This window comes from Mustelus asterias, chromosome 8, assembly GCF_964213995.1.
Source record: "Mustelus asterias chromosome 8, sMusAst1.hap1.1, whole genome shotgun sequence".
In the NCBI taxonomy this organism is placed as follows: Eukaryota; Metazoa; Chordata; class Chondrichthyes; order Carcharhiniformes; family Triakidae; genus Mustelus; species Mustelus asterias.
In genome coordinates this window covers 134,520,584-134,547,824 of record NC_135808.1, presented here as the reverse complement: position 1 = coordinate 134,547,824, position 27,241 = coordinate 134,520,584, and the positions used below count along the sequence as shown (strand labels likewise).

Below are 27,241 nucleotides of genomic sequence, written 5' to 3'. Positions count from 1 at the left end.
TTAACAACCTTATCTACTTGATTCCCAACTTTCAGGGATCTATGCACACATACACCTAGATCCCTCTGCTCCTCCACACTATTCAAAGTCCTCCCGTTAGCCCTATACTCAACACAACTGTTATTCCTACCAAAGTGAATTACCTCACACTTCTCCGCATTAAACTCCATCCGCCACCTCTCGGCCCAACTTTGCAACCTGTCTAAGTCTTCCTGCAGACTACGACACCCTTCCTCACTGTCTACCACACCACCGACTTTGGTGTCATCAGCAAATTTGCTAATCCACCCAACTATACCCTCATCCAGATCATTAATAAATATTACAAACAGCAGTGGCCCCAAAACAGATCCCTGAGGTACACCACTTGTAACCGCACTCCATGATGAATATTTACTATCAACCACCACCCTCTGTTTCCTATCCGCTAGCCAATTCCTGATCCAATTTCCTAGATCACCCCCAATCCCATACATCTGCATTTTCTGCAGAAGCCTACCATGGTGAACCTTATCAAACGCCTTACTAAAATCCATATATACCACGTCCACTGCCTTGCCCCCATCCACCTCCTTGGTCACTTTCTCAAAAAACTCAATAAGGTTAGTAAGGCACGACCTACCTGCCACAAAACCATGCTGACTATCACCTATCAATTCATTACTCTCCAAATAACTATAAATCCTATCCCTTATAATTTTTTCCAACATCTTGCCGACAACAGAAGTGAGACTCACCGGTCTATAATTCCCGGGGAAGTCTCTGTTCCCCTTCTTAAACAATGGGACAACATTCGCTAACCTCCAATCTTCTGGTACTATACCAGAGGCCAACGACGACCTGAAGATCAGAGCCAGAGGCGCTGCAATCACTTCTCTTGCCTCCCAGAGAATCCTTGGATAAATCCCATCCGGACCAGGGGATTTATCTATTTTCAGACCCTCCAGAATATCCTGCACATCCTCCTTATCAACTGTAATACTGTCTATTCTACTCCCTTGCAACCCAGTGTCCTCCTCAGCTATATTCATGTCCCCTTGCGTGAACACCGAAGAGAAATATTGGTTCAATGCTTCACCAATCTCCTCCGGTTCCACACATAACTTCCCTCTGCCATCTATAACTGGCCCTAAACTTGCCCTAACCAACCTTCTGTTCTTGACATACCTATAGAACGCCTTAGGATTCTCTTTAACCCTATCCGCCAAAGTCTTCTCATGTCCCCTTTTAGCCCTTCTAAGCTCGCTCTTCAACTCCCTCTTAGCCAATCTAAAGCTTTCTAGTGCACTACCCGAGTGCTCACGTCTCATCCGAACATAAGCCTCCTTTTTCTTTTTAACCAACAAAGAAACTTTTTTGGTGCACCACGGTTCCCTAGCCCTACCAATTCCTCCTTGCCTGACAGGGACATACCTATCACAGACTCGCAGTAGCTGCTCCTTGAAAAAACTCCACATGTCGGACGTTCCCAGTCCCTGTAATCTCCTAGTCCAACCTATGTTTCCTAATTCTCTCCTAATAGCCTCATAATTACCCTTCCCCCAGCTAAAACCACTGGCCCGAGGTTCATGCCTATCCCTTTCCATCACTAAGGTGAACGTAACCGAATTGTGGTCACTATCACCAAAATGCACACCAACTTCCAAGTCTAGCACCTGGTCTGGCTCATTTGATGGGCTGTTTCGGAGGGCAGTTGGAGTAAACGAGATTCCTGTGGGTTTGGAATCATATGTAGGCCAGACTAGTTAAGGGTGGTAGATTTCCTTCCCGAAAGAGCGTTGGAGAACAAGATTGATTTTTTACAACAGCTCTAATTTGTGGCCACTATAACTGAAATTACTTTTCATTCCGGATTTTGTTAAATTAAATGGATTTAAATTGTCCAGCTGCTGCCGGATAATTGAACTCTTGCCTCTGGCTCTTTCAATAGGTGTCTGGATTAATAGTCCAGTAACATAATCACTAAGTAACTGTGCCCATACGCCATTGTATTCCATGCCTTTATCAATGAAATGTAAGATGCCATCATGATGGTGTCAGTAGCTGTTGCAGATATTCTGTAAGAATTGCAGTGGTTTCTATGATGTATTATTGGTGGAGTCACCAGGGCACCTAATACACTGCACTCTTGAACAAAGAACCAAACAGCTGGTTGAGTGGATGCTCCTAAATGTTGTAGTGTTGCTCTGTTTGCCTCAAGAGAATCCCAAGATATGTATCCAATATAAGGAGTTTCTGCCCCAGTTTAAGATTCATATTGCTCCCAGAAATCTTTGTTAGAAATTTCACCTTGGACATCATTCTTCAGGATTGCACTGGGGAGGTGAACACTCTACTGCTTTAATGTCTGGAGGGAGTATCAATTGTACAATAGGCACACCTCTTTCCAAGTTCCCAACATGAGGACCTGAATTAAAAATTTGGTGATATACTCAAGATCAAGGTAACTGCACATAAGTTCTCTAGTATATGTCCATCAGCTTGATAAGCAGATATCCATGAAATAGCTGATGGGGAAACTGGCTTGGATCATGAGATCCTAGGAGACATCTGGTCTGTGAACAAGAGTCATACATAGAGAATGTGGTCCATGTGCATATCCATCTGAACACACTTAGGAGTACCTTAGCACTTGCCAACCTGCATTGAGATTTTCTGGACTTAGTACTTGAGTTGTGTCCCCACAAGAAAAGAACGTGCTCTCCTTAACAGGGAAACATTTTTAAAATACATGACTCAAGTAAAAAAAAGCAAATTTCATATAGAAGATAAATTTGGAGAATTTCGAGAGGAATAGAAATGAAGAGTCTCAAAACCAAGCATGATGAACAAGAGAAAAACAAAATGATGTAAGAAATGTATTTGTTTTTCTACTGTTATGACAGTTATCCTTGTATTTTAAATTGTAAACTCCTAGCTGTTAGGAACTGGATTGAAGTGATCCAATTTATTTTGTTTAGGATTCCTTTAGTTGACGAAATTCCATTGGACTAGATTGAAGTTAAGCCAGATTCAAGAGATGGTGAGCTGTGTGTTGACCAATTGCCCTATCCATTTGTGAAGTGTGCATTTATTTGGTGGATTATTATGGATAGGGTTCAAATATTTTCTACTTCGTTGCTGTAAGGAATGTAGGGGTTAGCTTTTTATAACTTGAAGTTGTCAACCATAACTTTGCTTGTTTAATTCCCAGTTTACGATTAGAAGTTATACTTGCTGTTTATGCTGTGTGCAAATAGTATATGGGAGAGAGGAAAGATAGCGATCACCAGTCACTTTCTGGCTGCTTTTCAGGCATTTTGCAAACACCCATCACAGATATGGCTTCTCTCTCATTCCAAAAAATACTTTAAAAAATGATGTTTGGTCGTACAGAACTTGAGTATTGCTGAAAAAAGAGATGTGCTGTCAAAGCTTTTCATCTTGTAAATTCTAAGAATACTAATTGTAAAGGGATCAATTTGTATGCATAAGGAGAGAGTGCTGTTTGGTTGGCAAATGGACTCTGGTAGATACACTGCCATGGAGAATGCACTAGTGAACAATTAACTGCTGAGTTTTTGTTTAAATTCAAACGAGTCAGATTGACTGTGATCAAGGCATTGCCATGGGGAATGAACCAGGGAATGGCTGTCCCCAGGCTTTGGTTTCATTGAAAAAGGCACAATGTGTGGACGTGTTACATAGGACAGAGTCCTGTGTATGAATATATGTAGCTTCTAGTAAGTGTACACGAGCCATACTGTGAGCCCAACCAATAATCTTAAATTGGTTGTCAGTGTAATTCTTAGCACAGGATTGTTTCAGAAATGTTGTCCAATCGTAGAATCACATTTTATGTTTGCCACTGTTTTGAGTCTTATAAGCATGGTTTGATTGGGTATGGTCAGTATCATGTCTGTTGCGAACAGCCAAAGGGATGTGTTGTTTGGTACAATCCACCAGTCGTTGACATGGCCTACATAGCTGGAATCACGTTGGCACTGAAATTTATATAGCACATTATCCACTGTGTGATAGGCAGAACTGCTTTTTGGCTTGATGGTACTATCTTAGTGGAGATTACCACTTGTGTTGGTACCGCATAGTAACAGTGTGAAATCACTCGCTTCACCTGTGGCTCAAAGTTTTTGAGACACCTTACCCTTCTAGAGTAATCTGAGGTAGACTGGGCCTCAGGCTCATTTATGAGTTTGCACAATATAGTAAGCAATGATCAGGATGGCTATTGTCCCACAAGATGGCTTTACTGTACCCTACATACAGAGGAATCTGGGCGTGCAGGTCCACAGTTCCCTAAAAATGACAATACAGGTGACCGAGGTGATTGAGAATGCATATGGCATGCTTGCTTTCATCAGCCGGGGCATTGAGTACAAGAGTTGGAAAATCATGTTGCAACTATATGAAACCTTGGTCAGACCACATTTGGAGTATTGTGTGCAGTTTGAGTCGCCACACGACCGGAAGGACATGGAAGCTTTGGAGAGCGTGCAAAGAAGGTTCGTCAGGATGTTGAGAGAGAAAAGAGCTGACGTTTTGAGTCCAGATGACCCTTCGTCAAAGCTTTGACAAAGGGTCATCTGGACTCGAAACATAGCTCTTTTCTCTCCTTACAGATGCTGCCAAGCCTGCTGAGATTTTCCAGCATTTTCTCTTTTGGTTCCAAATTCCAGCATCCGCAGTAATTTACTTTTATACTTTTGTCAGGATGTTGCCTGGCCTCGAGGGTGTTGACTGAGGAGAGGTTGAATAAACTAGGATTGTTTTCACTGGAAAAATGGAGGCTGAGTGGAGGTCTACAAAATTGAGAGGCATGGACAGGGAGGATATCAGAGACCTTTTCCTAGGGTGTAAGTATCAGTTACAAGGGGATACAGGTTCAAGATGAAAGGGGGAAAGTTTAAGGGAGATGGGCGGGAGAAGTTTTTCATGCAGAGAATGGTGGGTGCCTGGAATGCACTGCCAGAGGTGGTGGAAGCAGGCACATGAGAGGCATCTGGATGGGTACATGAATAGGGAGGGAATTGAGGGATATGGATCCAGTAAGGGCAGGGGATTTTCTCAGTTGAGCTAGGACATCATGATCGGCACAGGCTTGGAGGTCGAAGAGCCTGTTCCTGTGCTGTACTTTTCTTTGTTCTTTGTTATTTTAACATCAAGCTTTCATGGTGAGCAAATGGCTTGAAGGCCTACTTACCAGGCTACCAATAAGGACAATCTGATAGTGCGTGGATCTGTAGGAATCCCAAACTGCATATTGACCAGTGAAGGTAGACTTGTGGTGGATGAAGTTGAGACCCATTGATAGATTTCTACCAATCAAGAGTTCACTTGCCAACCAATCAGCACTCTCTTTTCATACAGTATAAATTGTTATGCCCTTTACAGTTGGTATTTTTGCAAATTTTGCCCTGATGGGTGCAAGATGAAAAGCTTCAACAGCATGTTTGTTTTTTCCAGGAATGTTGGTGTTTGGGGAGACAGATCAGGCTGTTGGGGGAATGCTTGTAGCAGGTGGTCCGACAGGCTTGTGAAAGCTGCTGAGGAATAGCCAGGTTAGACGCAGCCACATTATTGGCTGCAGTTCTGAGTGAAATGAGAGCTCCAGAATAAAAAGGGTTAAACTATCCGGGTTTCATTAATTGCAAATGATCTAAATGAACACTTTATAATCTGAGGGCAATCCATGTTTTTCATCACAAACTATATGTAATTGCTCTGGGGTAACTTTCACTGAAAAACTGGCTTATACAATAATAACTTGGGCGTTGCAACATAAATTGGTGTTTCATTGTTTACTCCTCCTCTCCCCTTTGCTTTTAAGTATTTGCCATGAAAGGAAAGATTAATATTTCATGGTCTAAAAATGGCGCATATTAATGAATGCTGTTTTTGCTTGCTATTGGGATTTCTGTAATTTACAGTACAATGAGTCATATTGTCTGAATTTTATCAGATGTCCCATTTTCTTGGACTAGTTTCTTGCCCAAATCACACAGCAAACAGCTGACATATAAACCTTTTACTGTTCGGAAATGTCTGCTGCTCCAGTACAGAGATGATGTGGAGATGCCGGCGTTGGACTGGGGTAAACACAGTAAGAAGTCTCACAACACCAGGTTAAAGTCCAACAGGTTTATTTGGTAGCAGAAGCCACTAGCTTTCGGAGTGCTGCCCCTTTGTCAGGTAAGTCACTTACCTGACGAAGGGGTAGTGCTCTGAAAGCTAGTGGCTTTTGCTACCAAATAAACCTGTTGGACTTTAACCTGGTGTTGTGAGACTTCTTACCCAGTACAGAGATGCAGATAACAAGAAAACTCTGCTCTTATTTCCCTAAAAAAAAAATCCAACCTCATTATTATGTTGTCTTATGTGGATTTAGGAATATGTTCATCCGTCAGGCTTTCAATGCATATGCCAATGCTTCAGTTTCAAGTGCAAAAGCACAGTTAACAGCATGTACAGTTCTAGCTCTCTACTTAAGCTAAACAGGCTAGAATTTAAGTATGATTTTCAACAGATTATTTATTGGCCATTATATTCTTTTGCTGTACATCATTTATAAAGCCTGGCCACAGATTGATTTAATTAAACTGATTTATTGCTCCCAAATGCTGATGTGAGATCATATTGACATGGTTATATTACTTAAAATAAACTAGATGCTATGCTGAAAGTGCCTAAATGCGATTAGCTTCAGGATAATAGGTTCTCTTGGGGCTGCGTGCATCTGTCGACTTAAGTGGTGTCTGTTTTGTAGTTTCTTGTATGAGGTGTTCTGTTGAACAGTTGATACATTAAAACATGCAGTGTGAATCAATCTTTTTGCTCGATTTAAAAGGAAGACAATTCAAAGGCTGAAGATTCTTTTCACAGAGGTGATTGTCCTGAATCTTTCTAATTAATAACAAAGTATAATGTTATACTTGTTTTGGGGATTCCTTGCCTATCCTGCTGAAAGCATTGACTTCTTGCTGGGATGCTGTTATATGAGTACCTGATGCACTCTGATATCTTGCTTAAATTACCATTATAATGCATGAGACTTTGCTGACTGCCAGCAAGCTACTTCACTGGGTGGGAGGAGAGGAGTGAAGGTGAAATTGTATAGCATTGTTGTGGCGCAGAATGAAGCCATTTGGTCCATCAAATCCATGCCATCTCTCTGTAGAGCAATCTAGGCAGTCCTGTTCCCCCACTCTTTCCCCATATCCCTGTAAGGTTATTTCCCGATGTGGAGATGCCAGCCTTGGACTGGGGTAAACACAGTAAGAAGTCTCACAACACCAGGTTAAAGTCCAACAGGTTTATTTGGTAGCAGAAGCCACTAGCTTTCGGAGCGCTGCCCCTTCATCGGGTAAGTGGGAGTTCTGTTCACAAACAGGGCATATAAAGACACAAACTCAATTTACAAAATAATGGTTGGAATGTGAGTCTTTACAGGTAATCAAGTCTTAAAGGTACAGACCATGTGAGTGGAGAGAGCGTTAAGCACAGGTTAAAGAGATGTGTATTGTCTCCAGACAGAACAGTTACCTTGTACCTTTAAGACTTGATTACCTGTAAAGACTCGCATGCCAACCATTATTTTGTAAATTGAGTTTGTGTCTTTATATGACCTGTTTGTGAACGGAACTCCCACTTACCTGACGAAGGGACAGCGCTCCGAAAGCTAGTGGCTTTCGCTACCAGATAAACCTGTTGGACTTTAACCTGGTGTTGTGAGACTTCTTACTGAGGTTATTTCCCTCCAGTGCCCATCTAATTTTCTGTTGAAATCATTCATAGTCTTTGCTTCTACCATTCTCATGGATAGAGATTTCCAGATCACTAGCACTTGTTGGGTTTAAAAAGAAAAGTGCTTCAGCACATCTCCTTTCTATCTCCTGCTTAAAACCTTAAATCTGCCTCCCCTCTGCATTGTACCTCCAGTTAATTGTCTACGACGTCTAAGCCTGTCCATAAGCTTACCAAATCTCTCCTCAATCTCCTTACCCAAGGGGAAGCACCTCAGATTCTTCAACCTAGCCTTGTAGCTGAAATCCACCATGCCCGGAACCATTCTGGTAAATCTCAAGGGCGCTCTCATCCTTCCTGAAGTGGTGATCAGAACTGGATGCAATCGATACTCTATGGCCTAATCAGAGTTTTATAATGTTTCAGCATAAATTGAGTACAAAAGTTGGCAAATTATGAAACCCAAGGTTCCATATACTTTGCTAACTACTCTCTCAATATGTCCTGCGACCTTCACAAGATCTATGCACATGAGCCCCAAGTCCCTTGTTCTTGCACACTCTTTCAAACTGTGCCAATAAGACTATATTAACTCTCCTCATCTCTCTTACCTCACACTTCTCTATATTAAATTCCATCTGCCACTTGTGTGCCCATTCTGCTAGTCTATCTATCTATATACATATATATATATATATATTATATATATATATATCCTTTTGCAGTCCATTGGTGTCTGCCATACCTCCAAGCTTGGTATCATTGGCAAGTTTTGAAATTTTACTCTGTGTCCTAATCAGTTATATATCAATAAAAGCAGTGGTCCAAAGCCCTGACCCTGACTGTCTACCATCCTCCAGGCTGAAAAACAGCCATTTACTGTGACTCAGTTTTCTGTCCTTGAGGTATTTGTTTTATTCAAGCTAACATCTCCTATTCCATGAGCCTCAATTTTGTTAATTAACCTTTTGTGTTACTAGTCAAACACTTGAGGCCAGATGCACAGCAACCACTGAATTCCCTTCAAATTTCTGTTACTTCATCAAAAAATTCAGTTATCAAACATGATAGAATTATTTATTATTAACAATATTTAGTCAGATTCTTTCTCAATTCATAGTCCCAATAAAGACTAATACCATCAGGAGTGTGAGCCACCTTTAATATTTTCTTTACACTTGTAATCCCCAACTCCGTTGCAGCACCCTTGCTGCCACTGAGCAACACCATATAGCCTGGGGATTGGACTATATAGCTCATCCACCTGTTAGATATACAGGCTGAACTATTGGGAGAAGCCAGCTTTATTTTAATAAATGTTATCAATGTCAATTGCAAATATGTTGCTAATTAAGTTTTAGTTTTTTTAATTTTCAAAGATTCACGTTACTGTTTGAATTGAGTTTAATATAATCTTCATTAATTTTGGTTTTAGTAGCTGCCACTGATCCTTCCAATGGTCCTGTGTGTGCAGTAGCAGTAGTAGCGACAGCAGGAACAACGACTGAGTTTTCTCCGCCATCCAGCCCCAATCCTTTGAAAAAGGGGACTACAATTATTTGGCCCTTTCCAGAAAAGATAAAATCTCCACGAACTGTGAGGAAGCTTTCGATGAAAATGAAAAAACTTCCTGAACTCAGCAGAAAATTGAGTGTTAAAGGCACTTCAAGTTATAACTGTAATGATAATCATAATTCATCACCCAAAGGCAACCATGGCTCCTTGTCTCCTGGAATTGTGACGAATGCTGCTAGGAGGAATGTCATCAGTCGTTATCATTTGGATACAAGTGTTGTTTCACAGAACTACAAGAAGAAAAGTTCAGGAAACTCCAAATCGGCCAGCAAGGGTGGTTACCTTAGTGATGGAGATTCACCAGAACTCGTAGCTAAATCGGGTAAGCACTCCTGTGAAAGCAAACCTGCAAAGGGGAACATTGCAACCTCTCACAAAACACACAGTACAGAAATTGATATTGATGCTTTCAGGCATTACAGCTTTGTGGACCAGCCTAAGTGTTCTCAATATATTTCAGGACTAATGAGTGTACATTTTTATGGTGCTGAGGATTTGAAGCCGCCAAGAATTGATTCTAGAGATGTATTCTGTGCCATACAAGTAGATTCAGTCAACAAAGCCAGGACAGCCTTATTGACTTGCAGAACCACATTTTTGGATATGGACCACACATTTAATATTGAGTTGGAGAATGCGCAGCATCTCAAGCTGGTAGTCTTCAGCTGGGAGCCAACGCCTCGTCGGAACCGCGTTTGCTGCCATGGAACTGTTGTGCTCCCAACGCTCTTCAGGGTTTCCAAGATGCATCAGCTAGCAGTAAAACTCGAACCCAGAGGGCTCATTTATGTGAAACTGACTCTGATGGAGCAGTGGGAAAACTCATTGGACAGCCCTGATGGAGAGCGGGAACCAGTGATGTTTGGCGTTGAGGCACGGAAAATAGTAGAGAAAGAAAATATGGGCTTGAGGGTGCCATTGTTGATGCAGAAATGTATTGTGGAAATAGAAAAGCGAGGCTGTCAGGTAAGTCCATAGTCCATTTTTAAGCTATAGTTGGAAAATTCTGTTTTTAATAATAATATGTGACAGATTCTGTTTGCTCGAAAAATTTGTGGATTCATGGCCTATCCCAGAGGATTGAGTACATTATCAAGGCTGGCAACCAGTGTAGTATTGAGAGAGTGCTGCACTGCCAGAGTTAATGTCTGCTGGATAAAATGTTAAACGCCAGCCACATAAGGTGATGCAAAAAATTCCATCGTGCGCTTTTGGAACAAACCTGGGAGTTCTCCCGGTATCCTGACTGGCATGCATCCTTCAATGAACACTAAAAACAAAATTGCTGTTCAAAGATTCTTAATATGTGTAAGTTGGCTGCTGCATTTCCCTACATTATACTTTAAAAACACCTAATTGACTGGGTAATGCTTTGGAACATCCTGAGAACATGGAAGGTGCTGTATAATGCAGATTCTGGGATTATTCTTCTTGGAGTAGAGGTGCCTAAAGAGAAAATGTAAGAGCGATATGTAAAATTTTGAGTCAATGGCAAGAAGCTATTTTACTGGCAGGAGGTAACCAGAGATCACATCTAAAAAACCACCAGGGAAGTTTGTCACTTTTTCAGATGCAGGAGGTTCGAATGATCTGAAAGGGTTGTGGAAGCAGATTCAGTAGTAACTTCAAAAGGAAATTGGATAAATACTTGAAAAGGTAAATTTATAGATTAATTTGATAGAAGGGTGTGGAACTAATTTGATAGCTCTTTCAAAGAGTTAGTACGGACACGCTGGGGGAATGGCCTGTGTTGCATGATTCAAAGTTCCTGCTGCCTTCTGAGAAAACTGCAAATTTACAGATTAGAAACATCAATGTATGTCATAGCATAAGACTAGATGTTTAATTTACTCGTGACCAAGCACATGAATGCCCCCAGTTTCTGCTAAAAATTAATGCAGAAATCATTTGTCTGCCCGAAGAAGTAAATTACTTATGAACTGCCAATTTAAGGCATACAGTCCTGTAACGCAAGATGAGATTTATCTTGTTTGTCCTGTTTGGAACAAGATGTTTGACATTTTATTTCTTCTGTGAAGAAGTTGTTGCATGAAGGTGAGATTCTGGCAAACAGGGTAATCTTAACATTCATCCTTGTAGTGCCTGAACAATGGTATCTATACCTAGTGCAACTGAGTCCTTTTGAACAGTCATGCTATTTTCTTTAAAAGGGGGAATTCAGTGCTGTGCAAATAGGAATAAATAAGCACAAACAATGCTTCATTCATTAGTGACTGAAGATATTAAATGTTATTTAAAGGACAGTGGTGACCTTCACTATCCAACAGATTAATACAGTATACCCCTCTGTAAAACTACATTTTAGTGAGCTGTATGAAAAGTATGTAGTAGCGAGTATGTCATATTTTGTGACCTTTCTTAGGTGATGCAAATCATCATTGTGATGTAACAGTTTGTAGTATATGTCTGATATAAGATGAGAAGAAGCTCTGCTAAACTGATTTGAACTTGAGGTGTTGACAGGTTGTGTGAAGAGTCCTAAATGTATCAACTACTAGTTTGTCCTAACTAATAATTAGCTTTTCTTAGAGGTAGAAAAGCTATCAAATGCCTCCTTTCCAAGATAGAAAACGCCTAATCTGTCCACTCATTTTTTTGCTCTTAACATTTTAAGGGGGTGAATTTCAATGGACTGCAACTTCTGAGCTCCCTGGCGTCGGATTGGGGGTGGGGGTGGGGTGGAGGGGGCTACCCTGCAGAGGTGCTGGGGAATCCCTCTTGGAGTTCAAAGATGAGGTATGGTAGCTTCTGGGTAATTGCCCAGAAGTGCAAATTTCCTCTGGGAAATTGCCCATTGCTGGGAACCATCTGAAAATGTGATTTTAAAATTGCAAACCTCAGATGATTCTGGTTGTGTTACACACCTATTTAAGCACAAAAAGCTAGAAGAATTAAAACCTCTTTTAACATCTGAGTAACTACTGTAAAGATACAGACCGTCCCCCTCGATCTTTGACCCATTGCCATCCCCACTCCGCTCCAGAGCCTATCCACTTACCTCAGATACTTCCCCAGGCCTGTCCATTTCAATGGACATTCAAACTCAGCTGGTTTATGGCAGCTAGTGCTGTTTATAAAAAAAAAGGGGACCTGTTCTCCTTCAATCTGGCTGCTGGACTGTGATGCTGGGCCTTGAGGACTGCTGCACTGCCTGGATCTTGCCCAGTCTGAGGCAGAGGTTGGGCAAGATGGGACAAATTAGGGGTTTTTCATCTTGGAAAGGAGGCATTTGATAGCTTTTCTACCTCTAAGAAAAGCTAATTATTAGTTAGGACAACAGGACATAAAATCAAACTAGTAGTTGATACATTTAGGACTCAAACTCTTCACACAACCTGCCAATGCCTGAAGTTCAAATCAGTTTAGCAGAGCTTCTTCTTATCATATATCAGACATATACTACAAACTGTTACATGACGATGATTTGCATCACCTAAGAAAAGTCACATCAAATATTTCACGTAAGTAATTGGACACAGAATGGCAATCTGATGCTGATTGCCACTCTGAGGAAGGTTCGGCCCAGGGTCTTTCTTTCCTGCTGTGATGGATGAAGATGTGTGCAGCACTCGGGGTCTAATCAGAGGACTATGAAGTTTGATCACTTTGCCTGGCTTGTATTCTGATGTTTCGGCTATATTGTGCAACATTCTACTGGGTTTGATTACTACTTTGTATTGTTTAGTTCTCCTGACCATCGAGACTATTAAAACCTTTTCATTAGCTATTTTAACTCCTTCCTGGTGTGTGTCTGTGTGGATCATTTACATTTTATTTTCTAAGTCTTTAAATTTTATCTGCTCTGCTTCTGCCCACTTAGATATTTTATTGAACACATTCTGTAATTTGAGCTGCCGCCTTCAATTTCACTGCCCCTTCTAGTTCTGTATTATTTACAAATTTGACTACTTAGAATTGAGTTTCTGAGTGCAAGTTATTTATGTAGAAAGGGTAGTTGCCCTTAGCCTTCACACTGGGCCATATCCCTTTCCTCATTTTAGCACATTTCTTGTACCCATTTCTATCTACTTTACAGATAATTTTTATCATCAACAACTACATTGGATCCAAATCCTTTCATGTGACCATGTGGTTTAGGTTAACCACATTGTGGCATTCTATAGTCTCTTCAGGATGCCATTTCTTTAAAAAAACAAGAGGATTGGTCATTAAGAGTTTCACCCTAAATGCATGCTGACTGTTTTTTGCTGGGTTGTTATTGTACAGAAGTCTGAACAGCAAAACTTACTCTTGGCTGAAATGAAGCCAGTTCTAATTTACTAAACATGAAAATCTGTTTGTTTACACCACCAAAGAACAAGTACATTGCAGAAGCCTATCATTCACTTTTTTTAAACTACCATTTCCCAATTAACAAATTGTCCTGCGGTCAATGCGAGTGCGCTGCACTGGGATTTCGAGTGGGGGTCCACAATTGGCCAGTTTTATGTAAGAGGAGGTCACGATTTCTAAGTGAAATCAGAAAGCAGTTTTTCACAAATGGTAGCAGAAATATAGAACGCTCTTTCTCCCAAAAGCCTGTGGGTACTGGATCAAGGCTGAGATTGTTAGATTTTTATTGTCAAGCACTGACAAGGATTTGGATCAGACTGGGTAAATGGAGTATAGGTCCCAATCAACTCCATTTTTACAGCCCAGAGGGTGGCCATTTGATGTACTGTCCCCATGCATATTCTTTTTGAAAGATCTGCAATTTAGTTCAACACTCGGCCTTTTCCCTATAACCCGCAGATCAGTCTTTAAATACATGTCCAGTTGCTGTTTGGACATTCCTATGGGATGTGTTTCCACCACCCTTTCAGCTTGTGCATTTCCCGTGAGAAAAAATTCTAATATTCCTTCTGGTTTGTTTTTCTAGTTCTATAAATCTGTGGCTTCCAGTTACCTGCAGAAGAAAATAGCTGCTCTCAATTGCTCTATCAAAACCCCTCATAATTTTGGATCTACCCATTAGAACTCCCATTAACCTTCCCAGCTTCTCCAATCTCCCCATATAACTGAAGTTCTTCATCTTTTTAAAAAGTTAAAGTTTATTTATTAGTCACAAGTAGGCTTAAATTAACACTGCAATGAAGATACTGTGAAAATCCCTTAGTCGCCACACTCCGGCACCTGTTTGGGTACACAGAGAATTTAGCTTGGACACTGCACCTAACCAACACGTCTTTCATACTGTGGGAGGAAACCCGTGGGAGACACGGGGAGAATGTGCAAAACTCCACACCGACAGTGATCCGACCCTGGGAATTGAACCCTGGAGCTGTGAGGCAGCAATACTAGCCACCGTGCCACCCTGGTAAACCTCCCCTGTACTCTTACTCAGGCCTGGTTATCCTTTCTGAAATGCAGCACCTGCACCCAGAATTGTATGCAAAAATCCAGCTGGGGTCTGAGGAGTGATCTGTAAATCTTTTGCAGAACTGTCTTGCTTTTGTATTCCATGTTGTAAATCACAAAGCAGTTATGCCATGTGCTTTCTTATCTATGCCTTTAAAGATGTGTGAAAATTCTGTACCAGATCCCTTTCCTCTTCCATGCCTGTGAGTTGTACCATTTAGATTTATGCAGTCTCTCAAAGTTCTCACTTCACACTAATTTGCATTTAAATGCCTGTGCCTATTTCACAAGTCTGACTGCCCTTCTGTACATAAGAACACACAAATTAGGAGCAGGAGTAGGCCATTCGGCCCCTCGAGCCTGCTCGACCATTCAATAAGATAATGGCTGATCTGCTTGTAACTTCGGTCCCGCATTCCTGCCTACCACCCCCACTCCCCCACCCCCCCCCACACACCCCCCCACCCCACTGATAACCTTTTCATCACCTTGTTAATCAAGAATATGTCTAGTTCTGCCTTTAATATTCAAAGACTCCCACAAAAGACAGTAGAAGCAGTTCCAGAGATTCACGACCCACTGACAGAAAAGATTCTCCTCATCTCCGTCTTAAATGAGTGATCCCTTATTTTTTAAACAGTGACCGCTAGTTCTAGATTTTCCGACAAGAGGAAATATCCTCTCCACATCTACCCTGCCAATACCCATCCGGATCTTCTACTTGTGACTACTATGTTACCAAGTTTTGTGGCATCTGCAAAGTTTGAGATTGTGCTCCCGATTTACAGGCCATTTTATGTCTAAAATAACAGTTATAATACTGACCTGTAGGAGATCTACTGCTACTCCAGTTTCATAAATACCCCTTAGCCGATTCTGTGGCCACATTGCCACCATCTTTTTAAAAGCCTGTGCTTTTGTTTGGCAAGTATATATGCTATAAGGTACTTTATATCCAAAGCAAAATATTGCAGATGCTAGAAATCTGATATTAAAACAAAATGCTGGAAATACTCAGGTCAGGCAATACCTGTGGAGAGAAATCTGAGCTAATGTATCAGGTCGATGACCTTTTATCACAAAAGAAAGAAATATAAGAGTTTTTAAACCAGTCGATGGGACTAGGAGCCATGAAGAACGAAAGGGAAGCTCTGATAGGGTAGAGGGGAGATTAAATAACCAAATCTTTCATGATATAGTGACTAAAGAGATTGGTATTGAGTATAGTGAAGAAACAAATGTTGTGTCTGAATAAGGCGTGAATGACTATATAAACCATATAAACCATCTGAATGCAAAGCAATAAAGAAACAAAACCACACGAGCCGGCAAAACAAAAAAAGACTCAGAACAAGGTGAAGGCAGAGGTTATAATCTAAAGTTGTTAAATTCAGTAAACCCCTTCTCACATCACTGAAATTTGTTCCGTGATGGTTGGGTATTCCCGCCACTGCTTTTTTCTGTCTGTTTCTGTAAATATTTTAAACCTATTTTATGATCAGTTTTATCCTGATGTTCTCCAACTGCAGCACACTCCACTTTTTCTACTTCATTCTGTCATACTAGATCCAGCACAACTGCGATTAAGTTTTTGTGTGTGTGCATTAAGAATTCACCGCCCTCCTTGCTCCTTTACACCTTTTGCCCTGATCTATGTTGGAGCAATTGAAGTCCTCCCATTTTTTTTTTTATCTTCCTTCGGTTTGCTCACAAAGTTTTCTCCTGTATTCCCCTCCCTCTATTTTACCATCTATTGTAAACACCCAGCAATGCAACTCTCAGCCATGAAGACGTATGGATCCAAGGTGGGTAAATATAGTTGGGGTACAGATCAGTTAATATGGCAGAGCAAGCTTGAGCAGCTGAATGACCTGTTCCTCTTCCCACTGGAACTAATGTCTGTATTGGAAATACTGTCAGCAGTCCATTATGACATGAGTCAAACGTTAAGCAATTTGTTTTCTTTTGATGCCATTTTGGTCTATAATTGTTAGTGAATGCATTCTGAGGGTGTTGTGTGATTTTTCTGGATTTGTCTGCCTCTGGAGCAATACAGTTGATTTGAGTTTGCGTGTCTACTGTTTGAATTGGCAGTGCTCCAGGACAGAGCTCCAGTGCTCCTGAGAAATGATATAATTGCAGTACCCTACCCTAGCAGAACGGCATAGTGGTCTCACACCCTCAGCATTAACACTATTTAAATGAGGGATATTTTTGAGACTGATTTGTCTTTAATAAGGAAAGTAATTTGAATAAAAAGTAAACTGTCTTCTCCTTTAAATTCAAAAGGCCATTATTCCAAAGAAAAAAATGGGGAATAGTATTTGTATTGAAACAATATTAAGTAATTATTTCGGCCAGTGCTCTTTTAAAAAAAGAGTGCTTGGTTGAGTTTGTTATGAAATTAGTTTCATTCTTCAGTCGGTGGAAGTATTTCTCTCACGTCTTTGTACATGAGTTTTTTTGCCTGCAGGACATACAATCCTCCATTGTTTGCACTGAACATGATACATGAACTGCCACCATAACAAATAACCTGAGGTGTACATAGGAAAGTAGGACTCCGAAGTGGCAGTAGGCCATACGGCCCTTTGAACGTGCTGTTCCATTCCATAAGATCATGACTGATGTGGTGCTTGGGTATATCTAAGCAGTCAATCTACTGGAAATAAGTTTGTTTGAATTCATTGACCTCTGGATTCTAGTGGGTATTTATTATAGACACTTGGTAGCTCGCCACCACCTCCTTGAGGGCATTTGGGGATGGGCAACGAATGCTAGCAATGCTCAGAGCCCATGAACAATTTTTTTAAAAAGTGAGAAGCTGTGTACATTTGAGTCTTTGGTATCCACACCACCACCTCTGTTAGCTGGATGAAAAATCCGGAGACTGTGTCTACATCATGACATGGACTTGACCTTCTGGAAGCAAGTACTAATTTTGTGGATTGCTGAGTTGCTGCTCGCCAAATGTGGTGAAACTTAAGCCAGACAGTTTGGACTTGTTAATTGTGTATGTAGAAAAAATGACCTCCTTCCGAAAATTATTTTAAAACATTGCATTGTACTCCGAGAATGAGAATGGCGAGCCTTATGATCAGGGCCGTTGTGACCTTTAATGGCAATTGGTAAGCAAAGCTCTGGCGTTTGTACAGGATCCAAGTAGCATAGCGAAGGTTTGGATGACCCCTGCATTCCTGAACATTTTCCTTTCCCTCGTTCTGGATTTTTATAGGTGGACGTTGCCAAATTCCATTCTAGAGCGCTGTTAATTTATTGCTTGATCCTCCTGTAAGAGGATCAGGAGCAGTCTGTTAAAGGTGTGGTCCAGGTGCAGAGTCAGTGGAGCTTACAGAAGTTGTGTGGTTGTGAATTCCTTTCATGTGACCGAGACAAAAAGGACAAATAGTGATGGATGTAGCATCAAGGGCACAAATTGAGGCCATATTTTACAGGAAAGGTAGATTGGTATCCTACCCTCTGCTTAGCAGCTGGGTTGACATTTTAAGTAGCATAAATCATTCTAAAATTTATAGTACTTTTGGCTACAGTTGAAGGAGACAACCAAGAATCTATTCTGGTAAATAAAATGTTGATTATGTTGGTGAAAAGATAATTTTCTTGCTCTAGAAAACTGCCCTTTTAAATTAGCACACCTGATTTTTTTTTTTGTTTTAATGCAAGATGAGGGAAAACTAAAAGACAGGAAATTAGTAAAGTGTAGGTCAAGGTGCGTTTATAGCTTCCAGAAAAGCAAATATTGCTTTGCTGGTTTTGTGATTTCTGCTGCACTTCCATTAGAAAAATGGAATTGCAGTTAAAACTCAGGAATATTTACAATAATCTAGAAATATATAGTGCTTATAGGTGAATATAGATGAAAACTGACCAATGATTGTGATGTTTACACAATTTTGTTGGTATCACTCCATTGTAGGTAACCAAATGTCTCTCTAATTGTCCTGGTGCCCAATTCCTCCAAATTGCTCAAAGATTTTCGGTTCCACTGAGGCCCCTTTCCCTTTACCCTGCCCCATATGTTCCATTTACATACATGTGGCTCGCAGAGGTCAGTGAGAGCATTCTGACAGTGGCCAATCAGGGGGGGGGGGGGTGAATTCTGTGCGCCAAGTTCATGGTTAATGCACTAAGTATCATGCAGTGGGGTAGGTTGCACTGGCAATGACTGCCCCCCTTCTCATCTGAATGGTGTTCTTAACCACTTGCGTGCAGGGTGAGGCTCTGAATTTCAGCAGCATTGTGAGCATGCAGTGAGATGTGACTGTGGTTACCAAATGTGTGCCGACACCTGGGACTTTCTCAATCTTCATTAATTTTTGTGATGTTGCAGGCACAGCTATAAGATGTTTGCTGTGATTTTCAGTATTCATTTGACATTGGAATGACACCAACTGTGAAATTGGGCATAAAGGTTGCACATCTTGTGCTCCAAAGGGATTCCATGAATAAGGAGCCATTAAACACAGAGTGACTCACATGCCAGGTTTTACAGTAGCTGGGTAAAGCAGCTGCCTTTTATTGGCCTCTTCCATCATTGGCTTATTGAGGTATGAAGTTATGCTTTATAAATCACTGGTTAGGCCCCAGCTGATCCAATTCTGAGCACAGAAGAATGTCGAGGCCTTTGATAGAGTGCAGGGGAGATTTACCAGAATGGTAGCAGTGATGAGGGACTTCAGTTACATGGAGAGATTAGCAAAGCCCTGTGCTCCTGAGCAAAGAGGAAATTTAACTGAAGTGTTCAAAGTCAGAAGGGGTTTTAATAGAATAAGTAAGGAGAAATCGCTTTCGGTGGCGAATGGTGAGTAACTGGAGGGCACAGACTTAAGGCAGTAAGCAAAAAGACTATAGTCAAGAAATGTTATGATCTGGAATGTACTGTCTGAAAGAGTGGTGGAAGCATATTCAGTAATCGCTTTCGAGAGAATTGGGCAAATACTTGAAAGAAGAAACATTGCGGGCTCTGGGAAAAGGACAGGAGTGTGAACTCACTGAAGAACTCTGTTGTAAGAGGGAGGTCGTGCCTTACAAATTTGGTGGAGTTTTTTGAGGAAGTGACAAAAACGGTTGATGAAGGAAGGGCCGTGGATGTCGTCTATATGGATTTCAGTAAGGCATTTGACAAAGTCCCACATGGCAGGTTGGTTAAGAAGGTTAAGGCTCATGGGATACAAGGAGAAGTGGCTAGATGGGTGGAGAACTGGCTTGGCCATAGGAGACAGAGAGTAGTGGTCGAAGGGTCTTTTTCCGGCTGGAGGTCTGTGACCAGTGGTGTTCCGCAGGGCTCTGTACTGGGACCTCTGCTATTTGTGATATATATAAATGATTTGGAAGAAGGTGTAACTGGTGTAATCAGCAAGTTTGCGGATGACACGAAGATGGCTGGACTTGCGGATAGCGAAGAGCATTGTCGGGCAATACAGCAGGATACAGATAGGCTGGAAAATTGGGCGGAGAGGTGGCAGATGGAGTTTAATCCGGATAAATGCGAAGTGATGCATTTTGGAAGAAATAATGTAGGGAGGAGTTATACAATAAATGGCAGAGTCATCAGGAATATAGAAACACAGAGGGACCTAGGTGTGCAAGTCCACAAATCCTTGAAGGTGGCAACACAGGTGGAGAAGGTGATGAAGAAGGCATATGGTATGCTTGCCTTTATAGGACGGGGTATAGAGTATAAAAGCTGGAGTCTGATGATGCAGCTGTATAGAACGCTGGTTAGGCCACATTTGGAGTACTGCGTCCAGTTCTGGTCGCCGCACTACCAGAAGGACGTGGAGGCGTTAGAGAGAGTGCAGAGAAGGTTTACCAGGACGTTGCCTGGTATGGAGGGTCTTAGCTATGAGGAGAGATTGGGTAAACTGGGGTTGTTCTCCCTGGAAAGACGGAGAATGAGAGGAGATCTAATAGAGGTGTACAAGATTATGAAGGGTATAGATAGGGTGAACAATGGGAAGCTTTTTCCCAGGTCGGAGGTGACGATCACGAGGGGTCACAGGCTCAAGGTGAGAGGGGCGAAGTATAACTCAGATATCAGAGGGACGTTTTTTACACAGAGGGTGGTGGGGGCCTGGAATGCGCTGCCAAGTAGGGTGGTGGAGGCAGGCACGCTGACATCGTTTAAGACTTACCTGGATAGTCACATGAGCAGCCTGGGACTGGAGGGATACTAACGATTGGTCTAGTTGGACCAAGGAGCGGCACAGGCTTGGAGGGCCGAAGTGCCTGTTTCCTGTGCTGTACTGTTCTTTGTTCTTTGTTGTTTGTTCATAGAGCCAGCAGGAAGCCAGCGGGGAAGACACTGATTTATGAGTTACTGGGGTTAATTTAATACGAGGTCATGGGGTAATTCACCCCCATGATTTCCGATAAATGAAACACATGACCACTTGGGAGCCTTGATGGAGTCAACCTCTCGGTGATGACAGAATGTCGACATCAATCTGCAACTGCAGGTCACGCTTGAAGCGGTAGTCTGACAGTGCCATTGGTAAACCATCAACCAGGAAAGTGGCAGGAAGTTCGGTTGAATTGTGGCACATTCAACCAGACTTCTCATTGAAAGATAGTGCTTTCCTGATTGTGGGTCTGGGTGCAAACAAAATCTCCCATACTTGTGGTATGTTTTCTAGTTTAAAATCCAGCTTCTAGATGCGAGAAACCTTTGTATCCTCACTGGCTACAGGGGAGGTTGTCTACATGGACTTCAGAAAGGCCTTTGACAAGGTCCCTCATGGTAGATTGGTGCAGAAGGTGAAGTTACATGGGATCAGAGGTGAGTTGGCAAGGTGGATACAGAACTGGCTCAGTCATCGAAGACAGAGGGTAGCAGTGGAAGGGTGCGTTTCTGAATGGAGGGCTGTGACAAGTGGCGTTCCTCAGGGATCAGTGCTGGGACCTTTGCTGTTTGTAAACCAGCCTCCCATCCATTGACTCTGTCTACACTTCCCGCTGCCTCGGCAAAGCAGGCAGCATAATTAAGGACCCCACGCACCCCGGACATTCTCTCTCCCACCTTCTTCCTTCGGGGAAAAAGATACAAAAGTCTGAGGTCACTTACTAACTGACTCAAGAACAACTTCTTCCCTGCTGCTGTCAGACTTTTGAATGGTCTTACCTTGCATTAAGTTGATCTTTCTCTGCACCCTAGCTATGACTAACACTACATTTTATGCTCTCTCGTTTCCTTCTCTGTGAATGGTATGTTTTGTCTGTATAGCGCGCAAGAAACAATACTTTTCACTGTGTTAATACACGTGACAATAAATCAAATCAAATATAAATGATCTGGAGGAAAATGTAACTGGATTGATTATAAGTTTGCGGACGACACAAAGGTTGCGGATAGTGATGAGGACCATCAGAGGATGCAGCAGGATGTAGATCGGTTGGAGGCTTGGGCAGAGAGATGGCAGATGGAGTTTAATCCGGACAAATATGAGGTCATGCATTTTGGAAGGTCTAATACAAATAGGAAATATACAGTAAATGGCAGAGTGATCTGGGTGTACAGGTACACGGGTCACTAGAAGTGGCAACGCAGGTGGAAAAAGTAGTCAAGACTTACGGCATGCTTTCCTTCATTGGTTGGGGCATTGAGTTTAAAAATTGGCAAGTCATGTTGCAGCTTTATAGAACCTTAGTTAGGCCGCACTTGGAATATAGTGTTCAATTCTGGCCGCCACACTATCAGGAGGATGTGGAGGCTTTGGAGAGGGTACAGAAAAGATTTACCAGGATGTTGCCTGGAATGGAGGGCATTAGCTATGAGGAGACGTTGGAGAAACTGGGTTTGTTCTCACTGGAACGACAGAGATTGAGGAATGACCTGATAGAAGTCTACAAGATTATGAGGGGCATGGACAGAATGGATAGTCAGGAGCTTTTTCCCAGGGTGGAAGATTCAATTACTAGGGGGCATAGGTTTAAAGGAGATGTACGAGGTTTTTTTACACAGAGGGTGGTGGGTGCCTGGAACTCGCTGCCGGGGGAGGTATTGGAAGCAGATACGATAGTGAGTTTTAAGGAGCGTCTTGACAAATACATGAATAGGATGGGAATAGAGGGATATGGTCCCCGGAAGGGTAGGGGGTTTTAATTCAGTCGGGCAGCATGGTCGGCGCAGGCTTGGAGGGCCGAAGGGCCTGTTCCTGTGCTGCAATTTTCTTTGTTCTTTGAAACCAGAACCCAATGTGCAAATGCAAATAAATGAAGCTTTCAAATCTAGATTGGTCTTACCATTGTGCATTACATAATAATGGATTAGAGGATTCTGGCTGGGTCTTGCGACAAACAAAGCTTTGGCTCATTTTCTTAAGAAAATGAGGCAGAAATGTCATTGAACCAGAAGCTTGTGGTTCCTACCTGCTCTCTTCAATAATTAGGTGTCTTAATAGGGTTACCAACTCTGGCAGGACATGTTCTGAGAGATGTCATTGCATAGGAACAAAGGACTTGGGAGTAGGCCATTTGGTCCTTCGAGCATGCTCCATCATTCAGTAAGATCATAATTGAACTGATTGTGGTCTCAGCTCCACTTTCTTGCCTGGGCAACCCCTCAACCCCTTCTGTTGAAATCTATCCAATTGAGCCTTGAGTGAATTCAGTGATCCAATCCTCCGCTGCTTTCCAGGGAAGAAAATTCCACAAAATTTAACTTTGTCCTGTGTCGCCCAGTTCTAGTCCCTCCACTGGAGAGAATATCTTTCCATTATCCATCCTATCTCAAAAAAGATCACCTCTCACTCTTTGAAGCACCAGTGTATATAAGCTGAACCTGTTCAACTTTTCCTCATAAGATAAGCCCTTCATCCCAGGAATGAGTTAAGTGAATCTTTTCTGAACTGCTTTTAATGCATTTATATCCTTTTTCAAATAAGGAGACCAAAACAGTACACAATACTACAGATGTGGCCTCACCGATGTCCGGTACAGCTGCAGCAAAATGTCCCTACTTTTATATTCCATTCCCTTAGCAATAAAAACCAACATTCCAATTGCCTTCCTAATTTACTTACTGTATGTAAATACTAACTGTTTTGTGGTTTGTGTACCAGATTCCTCTGTACCAGTGAGTTCTGCATCTCTCTCCATTTAAATAGCATACTGCTTTTCTATTCTTCAGCCTTCAACTGCCCTTTTCCCAGACGCCTGCCATTGGTCACCAAATGTGTCACCATCAGAGCCCCACCTTCTCAAATGTTTTCAAAAGGGAGAATTTTCCTGTCCCGCTCACCACGGGAATTGTAGCAGGAGAGGAGCGGACCATGGAAAGATCTGTTGACCTTGAGTGGGATTTTCCGGTTTCGGGATGAACGTGGCCGGAAAATCCTACCCAAAGTGTCTCGGTTTTGACTTTTGAAAACCTGTTCATGCTACTTCATTGCCCTACTCTGCTCTAACCTCTCCTTATTCTTGCTTTCACTCCTCCAGAATCTCAAAATAATGAGTAGAGCTTGATGCACGTGATTTTTAAAGTCTTGCGATGACTGGTCTGAAAGAAATATTTGTAATCAGGTTTGTGCCTTTTTAAAATCTGAAGCAGCCATAGTTTACCATCCTGTGCCTCTGTTTCTAGGTTGTGGGCCTTTATCGCCTTTGTGGCTCTGCTGCAGTTAAGAAAGAGCTTCGCGAGGCTTTTGAGCGTGACAGCAAGGCCGTTGGCTTATCTGAAAACCTATACCCGGATATCAATGTCATTACAGGTAAATGTGGCATAGCTTCTCTGCTTTTGTGTTTGAATAATATCAATCTCCAGAGACTTTTTAGGCCCTTGTTGCAAAATTGAGGAGCTCCTGAAACGCCTAACCCAAGGTTTGGTGCCACATATATAGGCGGATTTCAGCTGCCGGAGAACCCGTGATGGAGGGTTGTAGTTGGCGGGACTGGGAAGATCCTGCCAGCATGAAAATGGCCAGAAAATCCTAACCATAGTGTTTGTTATAATTACAGCGCTTTACTTTTCTGATAATAGAACTAATTTTATTAAACTTTCCATGGACATATTTTTAGGCAAAAAAAATCTATCAAACCCTTTCCAAGTATTTGTTTATATCAAAGCTCCCGAATGCAACTATCTATTGAAACAATACTGAAGAAAGTACGTGAACAGAAGCTTACATTTCAAGCCATTTTCAAAATGGGGCGGCGCAGTGGTTAGTACTGCTGCCTGACAGCGCCAGGGACCTGGGTTCAATTCCAGCCTTGGTGACTGTGTGGAGTCTGCACATTCTCCTTGTGTCTGTGTGGGTTTACTCTGGGTGCTCTGGTTTCCTCCCACAGTCTGAAGCTGTGCAGGTTAGGAGAATTGATCATGCTAAATTGCCTTTAGTGTCCATGGTAAATGCAAGGGGGTTATGGGGATAGAACGGCGGCGAGAGCCTGGATGAGATGCTCTTTTGGAGAGTTGGTGCAGATTTGTTGGACCGAATGGCCACCTTCTGCACTGTGGGGACTCTATGGATTTTATGGTTTGTGCTTAAAATTGGAAGATCATGATGATCTAAGGGGCCCAAAGTATTTTTTACCAACCCCCCCCACCACCTCCTCATAAAATGACTTTGTGGCTTTGAGTTTTCATCAGCTTTGAGATGAAAAGAAGAATGTATACAAAGTGTAGATACAGTGAGCAAAATCTTTGGTATCCCATTTCAGCTACATGTTAAAACAGTATTGACACTGGGGCTTAGTCAATTTGATTGTTAATGCACTCCACAAAATCCTCAAATTAACCCAGTCTGCTTTTGTGTTCTCCTCTATTCTTGTGTGTAGCTCATCATTCATCACATTCAACTTGGTCACATCACTAGTGACAGATCTTTAATCGTCAGTAATACACCTGTTATAAACCTCCATGATCTCACCAGGCACAGTCAGGTTTGGAAAGACAGATCTATAATTAAATCACTGGGTTTTTTATGCAGTTTTATAAGTATCCCTTGCAAACAAACTTTGTAGTCTGATATACTTTGCTTAGGAGTGCAGTCGGGAGTGGAAGGGGTTAGAAAAGGGGTCACATTCTCAGGGTAAGGGGTAGACCATTTAGAACTGAGATGAGAAATTTCTTTACTGAGTGGTGAACCTGTGGAATTCTCTATCACTGAAGGCTGTGGAGACCATAGCCATTGAATGTATTTAAGAAGGAAATAAATGGATTTCTAGACTATCAAAGTGTCGGAGCCATGGGGAGAGCACTGGAGTATGGTGCTAAGGTAGAGGATCAGCCATGGTCATGCTGAATGGTGAGCAGGCTCAAAGGACCCAGTGGCTTACTCCTGTTTCTATGTTTATGTTTCTATCTCTGTTTCAGTGTATTGGATAAATGCAACTCGGTTCCAAAATTGTTATGGATATGAACACATTGAGCACACGCTTTCAAAAATCTCAATCATTTAGAGCATGAGACATAGGAGCAGAATTAGGCCACTCGGCCCATTGAGTCTGCTCCGCCATTCAATCATGGCTGATATTTTTCTCATCCCCATTCTCCTGCCTTTTCCCCATAACCCCTGATCCCCTTATTAATCAAGAACAATCTATCTCTGTATTAAAGACACTCAATGACCTGGCCTCCACAGCCTTCTGCAGCAGAGTTCCACAGATTCACCACTCTCTGCCTGAATAAATTCCTTCTCATCTCTGTTTTAAAGGATCGTCCCTTTAGCCTGAGGTTGTTTATCCTCCTTGTTAAACATGCAACAATCCTTTTCCCATCATTCATCCCTCTTGACGTCCTAGCTTAATATTTAATACTTCATAAGTATAGTAAGAAAGCTCCAAAAAATTGACACTTTTCAAAGATAGGAATAATTGGAGCCTTCCTTGGTGGCATAGCAGTTAGCACTGCTGCCTCAGCGTCAGGGACTCAAACCAGCCTCCCATCCATTGACTTTGTCTACATTTCCCGCTGCCTCGGAAAAGCAGCCAGCATAATTAAGGATCCCACGCTCCCCGGACGTTCTCTCTTCCACCTTCTTCCGTCGGGAAAAAGATAAAGTTCTGAGGTCACGTACCAACTGACTCGAACAGTTTCTTCCCTGCTGCCATCAGACTTTTGAATGGACTTACCTTGCATTAAGTTGATCTTTCTCCACACCCGAGCTATGACTGTAACACTACATTCTGCACGCTCTCCTTTCCTTCTCTATGAATGGTATGCTTTATCTGTATAGCGCGCAAGAAACAATACTTTTCACTGAATGCTAATACATGTGACAACAAATCAAATCAAAAGATTTGATTATAGACTTGGTTGTATGGAGTTTGCACATTCTCCCGCGTCTGTGTGGGTTTCTTCTGGTGCTCTGGTTTCCTCCCCACAGTCCAAAGATATGCAGGTTAGGTGGATTGGCCATGTTAAATTGCCCCTTCATGTCTCAGGACGTATAGGTTAGATGGATTAAGGGATAGGGTGGGGGTAGGACCTGGGGTAAGACACTCTGTCAGAGAGTTGGTGCAGACTTGATGGGCCGAATGGCCTCCTCCTGCACTGTGGGGATTCTGCGATGTCTGTGACAATGGATTT

At 42.0% G+C, this 27,241-nt stretch overlaps 1 protein-coding gene across 1 annotated transcript in view; it reads left to right on the top strand.

The window, feature by feature from the left end:
• The window catches only part of syde2 (synapse defective 1, Rho GTPase, homolog 2 (C. elegans)), a 118,691-nt gene that overhangs the window by 45,737 nt on the left and 45,713 nt on the right, over positions 1-27,241 (top strand). The window contains exons 3-4 of the mRNA XM_078219005.1: positions 9,176-10,281; positions 24,296-24,422. Coding sequence (XP_078075131.1) covers positions 9,176-10,281; positions 24,296-24,422 — 1,233 coding nt within the window. The remainder of the gene's footprint in view (positions 1-9,175; positions 10,282-24,295; positions 24,423-27,241) is intronic.